General features: G+C 46.9%; 1 protein-coding gene across 1 annotated transcript in view; it reads left to right on the top strand.

The window, feature by feature from the left end:
• Positions 1–13,732, top strand: part of ANO2 (anoctamin 2) — a 328,569-nt gene that overhangs the window by 245,478 nt on the left and 69,359 nt on the right. The window contains exon 14 of the mRNA XM_044941951.2: positions 6,680–6,754. Coding sequence (XP_044797886.2) covers positions 6,680–6,754 — 75 coding nt within the window. The remainder of the gene's footprint in view (positions 1–6,679; positions 6,755–13,732) is intronic.

The following is a 13,732-nucleotide window of genomic DNA, read 5'->3' as shown; positions in this document are numbered from 1 at the left end:
TATTAATCAAAGTAGGAACCATTTCAATCAATACATTTTTGCCAACGAGAAATGAGTTCGTTTATTCCTGTGGTGTAAAAATCCATGCTTCGGGATTAGACGGATTCTCGGAAAGCATTTTCTGCCTCCTGCTGGTTGTAGACGCGTTTTCCCTGCAAACAGTGGTCGAGATGCTTGAAGAAGTGGTAGTTGGTTGGTGAGAGGTCAGGTGAATGTGGCGGATGAGGCAAAACTTTGAAGCCCAATTCGTTCAACTTTTGAAGCAAAGCATTTGTTGTGCAATGTGCATTCGAGCGTTGTCGTGGAGAAGAATTGGGCCCTTTCTGTCGACCAAGGCCAGCTGCAGGTATTGTAGTTTTCATGCATCTCATCAATTTGCTGAGCATACTTCTCAGATGTAATGGTTTCGCTGGGACTCAGAAAGCTGTAGTGAATCAGACTGGCAGCAGACCACCACCAAGTGACCGTGACTTTGCACCTTTGGCTTTACGTCTGTGGTCTTCCTCCTCCAAATCCATAGCCTCAACCTAATTCTGAAAAAACTTCAGAGAAGCCTGTACTGAGCAACGTTGTACAAAATCCTTGACTACTTACTCCTCAAAACTGACCAGGTCATCAGCAACAAGAAAAGTCTGACACATCATCATAGTTTAGAGGAGCCTAAGAAGACATGATGGCTAAAAATAACGTGGAATCTTAGATGGGACTCTGGAGCAGAAAAGGAATATTAGGTGAAAACTAAGAAAATCCACAAACAATGTGAGCTTTAGTTAATAATAAGGTACAGGGACTTCCCTGGTAGTCCAGAGGTTAAGGCTTTAAGCTTCCACAGCAGGGGCCATGGGTTTGATCCCTGGTCTGGAAACTATGATCCTGCATGCCGCTCAAGGTGGCCAAAGGAAAAAAAATAACATAATAAGGTACAATATTGGTTCATTGCTTGCAGAAAATGTACCCATACTAACATAATAAAGAAACTGGGTGCAGAATTGTGTGTGCATATATATCCATATATATATACACACACATGCATACTCACACATTGTACCATCTTTGAAGCTTTTCATAAATCTAAAGCTATTCTAAATTTTTTTAAAAAGTTTATTTAAAGAAAAGAAAGTAGAGGAAGGAATTCTCATATGTTCCTGGTGAAAATGCAAAAATAGCACAGCCATTTTGTAAAACAGTCTGGCAGTTGCTTATAAACCAAAGATACACGCAACCCATGACTCAGCAATTCCACTATTTGGTATTTACCTAAAGCCTATGCTGACACCAAAGCCAGTGTGCAAATACTTCCAACAGCTTTACTCGTAATTACCAACAACTGGAAGCAATCCAGACATCTCTCAGCCAGTGATGGTTCCGTTAGACGTGGCAGGTCCATACAGTGAAATATTACTCAGCAATAAGAAAACGGAGTTCTGGGAATATAGCGGAAGTGAATCCCAAATGCAGTGCATTAAGTGAGACAAGTCAGACTGGAAAGGAGCCATGCTATGGGAATTTACTTTTATGACGTTTTGGAAAAGGCAACACCGAAGGGACAGAGAATAGGTCTTGCCAGGAGCTGGAGACTGAGGGAGGTGATGGACCACAGTGGATGGGGCAGTATTGAGGGGATGATGGTTCTGTTTTTGATTGTGATCATGGTTACATGTGATACATACGTATTTATCAAAAATCACAAAACTGCATGCTAATAAGGTGAATTTTATTACATGTTAATCATGCATTAACTTAAATAAATACAAACTCAGGGATGACTGACCCCTTTTGAAGGTTGCCATCCCAGGATTTGAATAGGAGTCTCACCTACTGCATTTGCAGTGCCGGCGTTTCCTGCTGTTCAGTCTGCCAAAAGGCCACTGCTGTGGTTTTCTATGGATGTCACCATGCTACTTCCTGTTTGGAGACTTGGAAGCGAAAGCCGTAGTTTAGGGACAAGGACACAAGCATGGACAATGGCTAGGCTCCTGGCTTAACAGTGGTGAATTAGCTGAGTCCTCCTGTCCACCCGCTTCTGATACAGTCATGACACGGACTTGACCTTAATTTTGGTGTGAGGCCTTGTGTGGCTTTTTGTTGGGGCTTTCCTGGTGGCTCAGATGGTGAAGAATCCACCTGCAATGCGGGAGACCCGAGTTCAATCCCTGGGTGGGGAAGATCCCCTGGAAAAGGGAATGGCTACCCACTCCCAATATTCTTGCCTGGAAAATCCATAGACAGAGGAGCCTGGCAGGCTACAGTCCATGGGCTGCAAAGAGTCAGACACAACTGAGGGAGCAACACTTAGAGCTGACAGAGCGCTTTCCCAGGCGTTCAGCTGTGTGATCTGTGCATGACCTCTGCCACTTCAGTGGGATGTGTGTCATCTCCGTGTTAAAAAGAGGGAGACTCAGAGCTCGCGCTTACCTGTGTGTGCATGTGCACTTGCTTGGCCCCTCCATGGGTTGGCTAATTAATATAAAATACATGGTATAATAATCTGGCACAATAGATGTTACCGTTTATGCATTTTACAGATAAGGAATATAATTACTTTACAAATGAGGAAACAGAAGTTCTGGGAATTTCCCAAGGCCACTTGACTCGTATCAGAGCCAAGAGTTGAACTCAGAAGTTCAAGTTCCAAGGTCTTCTACGATCCCATGAGCTGGTTGTGTGACTTTTACATGGAGCGTCGTTACCTGGATGGTGTTTTGCCATGAATCTTCACATCTTTTCTGTGTCAGTGAGTGGAGATTCTAATTAGCATCCACCCAGGTGGTGCTAGTGGTGAAGGATCCACCTGTCTACTCAGGAGATGCAAGAGACGGGGGTTCAATCCCTGGGTCAGGGAGATCCCCTGGAAGAGAGCATGGAAACCCACTCCAGTGTTGGTGCCTGGAGAATCCCATGGACAGAGGAGCCTGGCGGGCTATTGTCCATGGGGTTCCAAAGAGTCAGTCATGACTTTAGTGACTTAGCATGCATAGAGGCTGGTCTGAACGCACCTCATCCCTGGCCTTAAGAAGGTGGATAACACTTGGCAGGAACCTTGGCCAAAACCCTCTCTGCCCCCTGGCCCTGCCCTTGGGTTTGCTAGTCATCCTCTACGATTATACTTATTTTTAGAGCCTTTTTCATCTGGGGCTGTGTTTCCTACTTCTCTGCTTGCACTTCCTTTTCTCCCATTTCTTCCAAAACTGTCCATCTTATCCCTGAGGACCATTCTGAGCCCAGTCTCATCCTCACTGACTGCTTCCTTGCCCCTTCCCCTGATTTCTTGGACCACGCACAGGTCTTTCTATCTCTCCTTGTCCTGCTCCCTACTCAGGGAGCCCCACTGGGGAGGAACTGGAGACACAGAACCTGTAACTGGAGCTTCCCCTTCCCTGCTCATCTCTGGCATTTCTGAACACACCTGGCTTGCTGATTCTCAAGGCAGAACCTCTCATCCCCAGGCCAGAAGGCAGGAAAAGAGTCAGAGAATCATCCAGACCATAATCTTAATGAGAGAGGCCTCCAGATGAGCCCCACATAACCCTAGACTTCTTTTCATAATCCCCACAGAGTTATCATCTACCCACCCCTCTTCAGTTTTCTAACCAGAATCTTAAAGTAAGATACCACTGTGCTCAATCGTGTCCTACTCTTCTTGACCCCATGGACTTTAGCCCACCAGGCTCCTCTGTCCATGGGATTCTCCAGGCAAGAATACTGGACTGCATTGCCATTTTTTTCTGTAGGATATTTTCCTGAACCAGGGACTGAACCTGAGTCTCTTGCTTCTCCTGCATTGGCAGGCAGATTCTTTACCATTAGGGCCACCTGGGAAGCCAAGATACCACTAGTGTGATTGAAATTAAGAATGAGTACTGGGGACTTCCCTGGTGGTCCAGTGGTTAAGAATTCACCTTGCAATGCAAGGGATTCAGGTTTTATCCCTGGTCAGGGAACTAAGATCCCACCTGCAGAACAGCTAAGCGTGTGTGCCCACAACTGCTGAGACTATGTGCCACAACTAGAGAATCCATGTGCTGCAACGAAAAATCCTACATGACATAGCAAAGATCCTGTGGGCTGCAACTAAGACCCGACACAGCCAAATAAATTAATAAATATTAAAAAGAAAACAAATAAAAAAAGAATGAATACTGAAGGCAGAGAGAAAGAAATACTAGTCCCTTTTGAGGTCTGGCCTCATTTAGAGGACTTGCTTCAGTCCTAATAGAAATAGGTTTTTATAGTCCCACCTGTGCAGGATGGTCATGACCTGCAATGACCTTGTTCTCACTGTGTGATGGAAAGTCTGCTGGGCTCAGAGTCTGGAGACCTGATCCTATCAGAGCCTATGAGAAACCGAGCATCCCTTGTTGACGTCATCGGTACATGAGAGCGTTGGTCACTGAATGACTCCAGCCTTAAAGCTCTTTTTTTAAAAAATGGGGATATAATTGCTTTACACTGTTGTGTTATTTTCTGCTGTAGACTGAAGTGAATCAGCTATAAGATCCCCTAGAGAAGGGCATGGCTACCCACTCCAGTGTTTCTTGCCTTGAGAATTCCATGGACAGAGGAGCCTGGTGGGCTATAGTCCATGGGGTCTCAAAGAGTCGGGCACAACTGAATGACTAACACTTCACTTTATACACTTATCCCCTCCCTCTTGGACCTCCCTCCCACCCCTCTAGGTCATTACAGACCACCGAGCTGTTAATGCTTATTTCTACCCCGTTGTAGTCACCTCAGCTGTATGCTCAGCTCCAGACATGCCTTGAGAAAGATACACCATTCCTTTCCTCAAATCCCACCCAGGCTCACTCCCAGGATAACCCACATTCCTGAACTGGCACGGGATTCCTGAAGCTCTTTTTGTGTATGGTTATCACTTCCACCCCATTAAACAGGGAGCCCCCTGGGGACAGTGACTATGTCCACTGTCCTCTGTCTCCCCACTGTGCATGGCCGCAACGTCTGCACAAGGTTGGCTCACAGAGGCTTTTAGAAAGAAGATTTTCAGGCCAAGAAGGCCCTTCGCTTACAGTGGTGATGGTAGTTTAGTCGCTCAGTCATGTCTGACTCTTTGCGACCCTATGGACTGTAGCCCGCCGGGCTCCTCTGTGGGATTCTCCAGGCAAGAATACAGGAGTGGGTTGTCATTGCCTCCTTTAGGGGATCTTCCTGACACAGGGATCGAATCTGAGTCTCCTGCATTGCAGGCAGATTCTTTACTGCTGAGCCACTGGGGAAGCCTACAGTACAAGCTTTCAAGGCCTAGATGGCGCTGTTGCTAGAGTCAGATCAGGTGTGTTCTGAAATCTGGTGAGGAGGGAGAGAGAAGCAGAAAGGGGCCTGGAACGCCGGCTTGCCGAGTTAGGCTGCAGAAATGCAGGAGCCCTACCTCGCCAGCGTGGAGGGCTTTGCCGTTTCCACTGCATCCTCCCCAGCATGGCTTTAGCTGGCCTTTGAGGCAACCTTGTAGTCGGCGGGGCACTATATCCATTCTAATTGTAAAGAATGGCAGCTCAAAGAAATCCAGTTGTTCAGTCGCTCAGTCATGTCTGACTCTTCACGACTCCATGGACTGCAGCACGCCAGGCTTCCCTGTCCATCATCATCTCCCAGAGTTTGCTCAAACTCATGTCCATCAAGTCGACGATGCCATCCAACCATCTCATCCTCTGTCGTCCCCTTCTCCTCCTGCTTTCAGTCTTTCCCAGCATCAGGGTCTTTTCCAATGAGTCAGCTCTTCCCATCAGGTGGCCAAAGTATTGGAGCTTCAGCTTCAGCATCAGTCCTTCCAATGAATATTCAGGGTTGACTTCCTTTAGGATTGACTTCTCTGAGCTCCTTGCAGTCCAAGGGGCCCTGAAGAGTCTTCTCCAACACCACAGTTCAAAAGCATCAAATCCAGCGCCCAGGCTAAAATTATGTGGCAGTTAATTGGCAGAGGTTTTTACCCCTTGTACCTGGTGGGCTTCACCCTACCAGGTGAGGGATCTAAGGGGGCAGGGAAGGTGGATGTGGTCAGGGATACAGAGGTCCCAAGAGAGCAGGGGGTGAACTGGATGGAGTCTGGTTCTCAGCCAGACTGATAGCAAGGCATCAGCTGAGCCTGCACCTTGAGTTGTCTGCCTTTGTGACCAGGGCAGAACAGTTGTTTTGGAGGGAACAAATAACAACACGTACAGGTTCTTTGAAGAACAAAAATTGTGGGTAATTTGCACACTCGGGATCTAAGGTCAGTGGTGATGTCTGATATAAATGATGATCTATTCTAGGATGCTGCTCTGTGGTCATTTGTATCTATCATTTGTCCCCCACTTTACCATGTTCGTGTGTTTCTCATTAAAATAAAGCAAATAAAACCATCTTGTGCATGAGTCAGGATGAGGGTCATGACTGTGCCCATTTAGCAGATGAAGAAATAGAAAGAAATGTTAAGAGGCACAGCAAAGATCACACAGCAAATAGAGCGGTTGAACTGAAACTTTAGCCCAGTGTGAGGCTGAAATCAGATCTAGAAGTCACAGAATTAGGAGAGCTGTTGTTGATGTGGAGGGTAAGGCATCAGAGACCAAAAACATCTCTAAGTAGAGTGATGAATGATATACACATTTATGGAAAACTGAGGGACATTTTATATCTGTTACTTACAGCATCTGATGGTCACTGTTCTCCTGTTTCTCCCCAGGACGATGAAGATAAGCTGACCTGGAAAGATCGTTTCCCAGGTTACCTGATGAACTTCGCCTCCATCTTGTTCATGGTAATTTCCTGGTGGGAATACCTGGTTCTGCCATGTGCATGGGGATCCTGCTGTGTGAATGCTGGGGGGTGTTAGTCTGTGATGCTGCGGGGATGATGAGGGGCTAGTGAAGATGAAGCCATGGTCCTCTCAGAGGGACAGGAGACGGGTTCGACTGCTGGTCCAGGAAGATCCCACATGCTGGGAAACCTGTGCACCACAACTATTGAGCCTGTGTGCACAGAGCCCAGGAAGTGTGAGCCTGAGCCTACGTGCTGCAACTGCCAAAGCCCTTGTGCCTCGAGTCCCTGCTCCACAACAAGAGAAGCCACTGCCAGAAGGCCACACAATGCAACGAAGAGTAGCCCCTGCTCACCCCAACTGGAGAAAAGCTTGCACAGCAATGAAGACCCAGCACAGGCAAAAATAAACAGATGAATAAAATTATTAAAATGCATGCCAAGTTGGATAATAAATTATATAGCCCCCTACCAATTTGTGTTTTTTTTTTTTTAAAAATCCTTATATTATGCTAACTTTTCCCCATTTTTTTTTCATTTTTTAAAAAATCCAGTCTCCAGAAGGGGCTTGCATTACCCTAGAACAAGGTGTGGAGTTTGAAATAAAGGGGTCAGGATAATGTTTGTAAAAGAGTGGCTTTTATTGTTACAGAATTAGCCCAGGGCACCTTTGGCAATGAAGTTGAGTATCCAGTATCATTTCCTCTTCTACCTGTAGTGACTAACCCTTGGCAGAAGATGCCAGGCCATGACCACGAGGAGGCTTTTAGCAATGCCAGTCTGTCATCTGTTGGGGGTATTTTTCATGGACTGATGAGGGCCAAGAAAAGTGCAACGCAGCGTTCATCTTCCTCATCCATGGAAGAGGCCTGGCTGGACAAAGATGAAGCTTCTCTTTCTTCTCCAACCCAGAGTATGGAGCTAATGCTCCTTTCCTTTTTGAATGAATCCTCTTTTTGTGTCCTTTTTCTATGGGAGGATTATCAGAGGTAATTCCCTCCCTTTAGAGCAGGGTGCCTAAACTTTCCTCCCACGCCCAAGATAACCATTGACTCATGTTTGTATATTGGAGACCAGTCATCAGAAACCCTCCTCCATCACTTGGATTATCAAGTGGCCTCCTAACTCAGCTCCCTGCTGTTACTCTGGCCCCAGCCTGCTGATCTTTTCCAAATCTAGGTCACATCACATTACTCCTCTGCTCAAAACTCTTTAAAGGCATCACATCTTGAGGCCAAAATCTTTGTTCTGTGTTCACGGATGCTGAACAGAAATATGGAGACCTTTCAATTCAGTCACTCAGTTGTGTCCGACTGCTTGCGACCCCATGGACTGCAGCACGCCAGGCTTCCCTGTTCTTCACTATCTCCTGGAGCTTGCTCAAACTCATGTCCATCGAGTTGGTGATGCTATCCAACCTTCTCATCCTCTGTCATCCCCTTTTCCTTCTGCCTTCAATCTTTCCCAGTATCAGGGTCTTTTCTAATGAGTCAGTTCTTCTCATCGGGTGGCCGAAGTATTGGAACTTCAGCTTCAGCATCTGTCCTTCCAAGAAGGAAGAAAGTGGCTTTATTTCTTTTCTAGGCAGAGAGGGAGCACTGTAGTCTTGCACCTCAAGAACTGTGCCCCCTTCCCTGGGGAGTAGGGAGAGGTCTTATAGCCAGGACTATGGTCAGGGGTATGTGGTAAGGGTCAAGGTCATGACAGTTTTGCATTCTTCTTTCTTCTGCAAAGTTTCAAAACAGCCACAACACTGGGTCTGGTTGGATCCAAGGGTGGTGATGCTGACAATTTAGGGAGTGTGCAGGGTCTCAGTGTGCTTGCTCAGTCGTTTCAGTCATGTCTACTCTTAACGACCCTATGGACTGTAGCCCGCCAGGCTTCTCTGTCCATGGGATTTCCCAGGCAAGAATACTGGAGTGGGTAGCCAGTCCCTTTTCCAAAGGAGCACCCGTATTGTATGGGTGCCATGGTCTTCTCAACTTCCATTTAGAATGCAAGTCCCAGAGGGTAGGGACCAGATTAGCTGTCCCTCCTGTGTCTCTCATCGTGTGAAATTAGGACTCTGGGCTCCATAACGTGGCTTCCACTGCAATTTGGCTGTATCCAGATGTAAGATTATGGAATTCAAACACTAAGAGCCACAAGAATGTACTGTGCAACTTGGGGAACACAGCCAATATTTTGTAATAACTGTAAATGGAAAGTAACATTTAAACATTGTATTAAAGAGGCTCCCCTGATGGTCCAGTGATTAGGACTCTGAGTGTCCACTGCAGGGAGTACAGGTTTGATCCCTGGTCAGGGAATTGGCCAAAAAAAATGTATTAAAAAAGACCCACCAAGAGACCCAGAGGCCATGATAGGTGACCACGTGCAGGAGGGGGAAACTGCCAGAGCTGAGGGTCAGCAAATCTTTACCAAACATGTTCCATGCAGGAGGCACCTCTCTGTAGTTGAAAAAGGCACAGAGAGAAGTACATGATCAATTTCCACTTTTGGTCCAGCTGGGGGACCTGATCACAAACATGAAATACACCTCAGATGGTGCAGTAAGTGGTCAGAAAACACTTGTTGAATTTAATAAACAAAATCAATAACACAGCCAAAGTGATGAGAAGAGTGCTGGATTTGGTGCCAAAAGTCCTGGGTTGATCTTGGAACCATAGAGAAGAATTCAGATCCTGGATGGAACTGAATTGTATCTACCAAAGGTTTAGCACGTGTGGTTAATATAAGGAATCATGCTAAACAGGTGTGGCTGAAATAATGAAATCAGGAGGGCACACATGGATTAGCTGGTTTTTTTAATACTGATATTTTATGAATATGTAATACCATTCATCCAATTAATTTAGTTATTATAAGCATTAGCTTAAAGTTCAGTAATATCTTGCCTTAATCAAGTGATATCTAGTGAGAGGCATGTTCTTCAAAATGACCATGGGAAATGTGGGTAGAATCTGTGAGTAGATGAAGTCACCGTTTGTTGGCCTTTGTCTTGTTTGATAGAATATTGCTGAAACATTAGTCTGTAATTTTTAATTATTCATTATGCTATGCTTAAAGCAATTAATGTGAGAGCTATTTTGTTTTCTTGATAATTAGATGTAGTGATTAGAACATGTTTTATATTACACTGGAGTTTTTTTTAACTTTTTATTTTATATTGGAGTATTGTTGTATTTCCTCTTCTTTGGGATGGTTTTGGTCACTGTGTCCTGTGCAGTGTTACGAACCTCCATCCATAGTTCCTCAGGACCTTTGTCTATCAGATCTAATCTCTTGAATCTATTTGTCACCTCCACTGTATGAAAATGAGGAATTTGATTTAGCACATGTGTGAATGGTCTAGTGGTTTTCCCTACTTTCTTCAATTTAATTTTGCAATAGGAGCTCATAATCTGAGCCACAGTCAGCTCCAGGTCTTGTGTTTACTGACTGTATAGAGCTTCTCCATCTTTGGTTGCAAAGAACATAATCAATGTGATTTCAGTATTGATCATCTGGTGATGTCTATATGGAGGGTCGTCTCTTGGTTTGTTGGAAAAGGGTGTTTGCTATGATCAGGATGTTCTCGACAAAACTCTGTTAGCCTTTGCCTTGCTTCACTTTGTACTCCAAGGCTAACCTTGCTTGTTATTCTGGGTATCTCTTGACTTTCTACTTTTGCATTCCAATCCTCTATGGTGAAAATCACATCTTTTTTTGGGTATTATTTCTAGAAGATCTTGTGGGTCTTCATAGAATCATTCAGCTTCTTTGAAGTGGTTGAGGCACAGACTTGGGTTACTGTGATGTTCAATAGTTTGCCTCAGAAATGAACAGAGATCCTTCTGCTGTTTCCAAGCGCTGCATTCTGTACTCTTTTTGTTGACTATGAGTATAGCTGATGAACAGTGTTGTGCTGGTTTCGGGTGGACAGCAAAGCGACTCAGGCATACGTGGACGCGTGTCCATTCTCCCTCTGTGGATCAACTGTTGTTGATGATGATGATGGTTTTGCCATGTATCTCGCGGACCTCGGACCAGTCCCATTGCTGCTTCTTGGTCCTCGTTTTCCTTGTCTGTGAGATCAAAGGCTGGATGTGGATGATCCCTAAAGGCTGAAATTCCTTAGTTTCTCCCATGATCTAGGAGCTGGGTTTGTAGTATGCACCTTGTGAGCTTGAGCAAGTCACCTCCTACACCTGTTTCCTCACCTGCAAATTGATCCTGGCATGGGGTCGGTGCTCTCCAAGCTCTCCCCACTTGAAAATCGCGAATCTCGAGGTGTTTGTGGGAGACACCAAAGGAGAGGTTCAGAAGAGTGGGATGGAAAATTGAGACCAGGCAAGTTGGGGTGGCAGAGCACAGCATCCGGGTGCTGAAGAGGGGCATGAAGGTGGAGCCAAGAAGGAGGGAGGGTGGGGAAAAGGAGTGCCCTGAGTGAGTGGAGCAGGGCCGCTAGAAGAGGAGGAATCTCAAGAAGTGAGGATTCTGAGCCCGTAGGTCTAGACTCGTGCTTGTGACGCCTGTTTCTCAAGCTCACAGGCGAGACGGCGGGGTCCAAACCACACTTTGGGTGACCAGGAAGCATGCTCTATCCTCAGCTTGGCAGCAGGGGGGCCTCTTAAAGAAGGAGGTGGAAGCTGGTCTCCTCCCCACCCCTGGGACCCCAAAGCAGGGGATGTTTTTGCCATGGCTGTTTCCCCCCATCCTCCCTGTACACCTAGCCCTAGGTGTGTGTGCGCGCACACAAACACACACACTCTTCAATGCCCTGGCCTCTCCACTTTGCTGCATCAATGCTTCCATCACTGGCCTTCACTGCAAAGGTGATTTTGAGGGAAAAGAATCTCACAGCTCATTTTTCCAGGCCCTTGCTGTCTGGCGGTGACGATCCCAGAGGAGAGGGAGGTGGGACGTCTCTGTTGTTGGTGGGAGGTGATGTCATGTCCAGGTTTCCCCATGTCCAGGGTCCTCATCCCTCCCCGGTCCTGGAGGCTGAGATTCTGCCACCCCGCCCACACCCCATCAGAGGAGCGGCCTCCCACCGAGTGTTTTTCTCATCTAACCTCTCCACCCACCACCCCTCCCCCACACACACAGTTTCCCTCTCCCCAGGGCCGCTGCCATCCTGCCTTCCTTACAGAGGGGCCCCTTTTTCTCACCATCGTCCACAGACACATGTTTGTAAAGCACACGAGGATGCACAGTACACGGCTGAGGCTGTCACCGGCAACCCCGGTGGCCCGGGACTTCTGCACGTGGCCACATCTGCAACCCATTCCCCAGTGCAGCCCACCCAGGTGTCATTCACGGGCTGCAGGGGCCAGAGGCTCCACCCCGCTCCTCTCCCCTCACCACCCCCATCCCCTACCCCCGTCCTCCCCTCCTTTCTAGGGAGGGGACACCGCAGTCCAGGGCAGTGTGTTTTCTCACAGGAACCTTTCACCTGGCTCTTTCTCTCCCCATGTTTTTCATTTCGTCCTCCCCAGCCAGCATCCACCCCTCCTTCCCCACCCAGAGGGGATGTGACTTGAACCGCCTCCTTTTGCAGAAAGAATTCAAGAAAGAAGACTCCACTGATGGAAAGGAATTAGAGCCTTGACATGAGCAGGTCGCACACCTGGCCGATCCCCTCCACCTTCTGCCCCTCACACCCTTGTGCTTCATGGAAACGGCCCCTCCTTGACTGTGATGGGAGGGGAGAGGGAGTCTCGTTGTTCTTAGGTTCTGGAAAAAGGAAGTGGGGCTGGCCCTCCAGGTCAAGTGGCTGGTAAACTCTCCTTCTAAACATAGTGCCCAGAGACCTCTGTGCCAGTTGTCGTCTGTTGTTGTTCAGTCGCTAAGTCTGAACTCTTTGCAACCCCATGGACCGCAGGTCTCCAGGCTTCCCTGTCCTTCACCAGCTCCCAGAGTTTGCTCAAATTCATATCCATGGAGCCGATGATGCCGTCCAACCATCTCATCCTCTGTTGCCCCCTTCTCCTGCTGCCCTCAGTCTTTCCCAGCATCAGGATCTTTTCCAATAAGTCAGCTCTTCCCATAAGGTGGTCAAAGTATTGGAGCTTCAGCATCAGTCCTTCCAGTGAATATTCAGGGTTGATTTCCTTTAGGATTGACTGCTTTGGCCTCCTTGCAGTCCAAGGGACTCCCAACAGCCCCCATTTAAATGGCCTGGTAGAGTGATGCTTTGCTCACCCTGAGGACCAAGAGTCTAAAATTCTCATCCTGAAAAAAATAATAATAACATAAAATTCTCACCCTGGATTTCTTTCCCTTTTTTCTCCTTTAAGCCACCTTTCGTACCCACCCCCTAAAGCTCTGCCTCTAACCCTTGTCAGCTCAGATACCTTCAATGGCTCCTTGCTGCCTTTCAGTAAAGATGTATTTTATTTTATTTTTGATTTTTGAACTAATTTGTGAATTCTTAAAATATTATTTATCCATTTTTTACATATTATTTGGCTGTGTTGGGTTTACTTGAGGCACACAGGATCTTCATAGCATCACATGGACCCTTTGTTGTTGTGTGTGGACTGTCTAGTTGCAGCTCCTGGTCTTCATAGCCCCAGTGGCTCCCTGGTGGCTCAGTGGTAAAGAATCCGCCTGCCAGTACAGAAGACATGGGTTCAGTCCCTGGGTCGGGAAGATCCCCTGGAGAAGGAAATGGCAACCTGCTCCAGTATTCTTGCCTGTGAAATTTCATAGACAGAGGAGCCTGGCAGGCTACAGTCCATGAGGCAGAAAAGAGTCGGACACAACTGAGCGACTAAAATAAACAGATGCGTGTCTTGGTAGTTGCAGCACGCAGGCTTGGTTGCCCCTTGCCATGTGGCATCTTAGTTTGCTGGGAACAAGCTGGAGTCCCCTGCATTGCAAGGCGGATTCTTAACCACTGGATCACCAGGGAAGTCCCTAAAATATGCGCTTTAAATCTCCTTCTTCACAAGCTCTTCCCTAGCTCCTTTGTGCTGTCAGTCGTGTTCACAAC

Source organism: Bubalus bubalis, chromosome 4 (genome assembly GCF_019923935.1).
Source record: "Bubalus bubalis isolate 160015118507 breed Murrah chromosome 4, NDDB_SH_1, whole genome shotgun sequence".
In the NCBI taxonomy this organism is placed as follows: Eukaryota; Metazoa; Chordata; class Mammalia; order Artiodactyla; family Bovidae; genus Bubalus; species Bubalus bubalis.
Note: the sequence above shows the minus strand (reverse complement) of the source record. Positions and strands in the feature narration are given on the sequence as shown.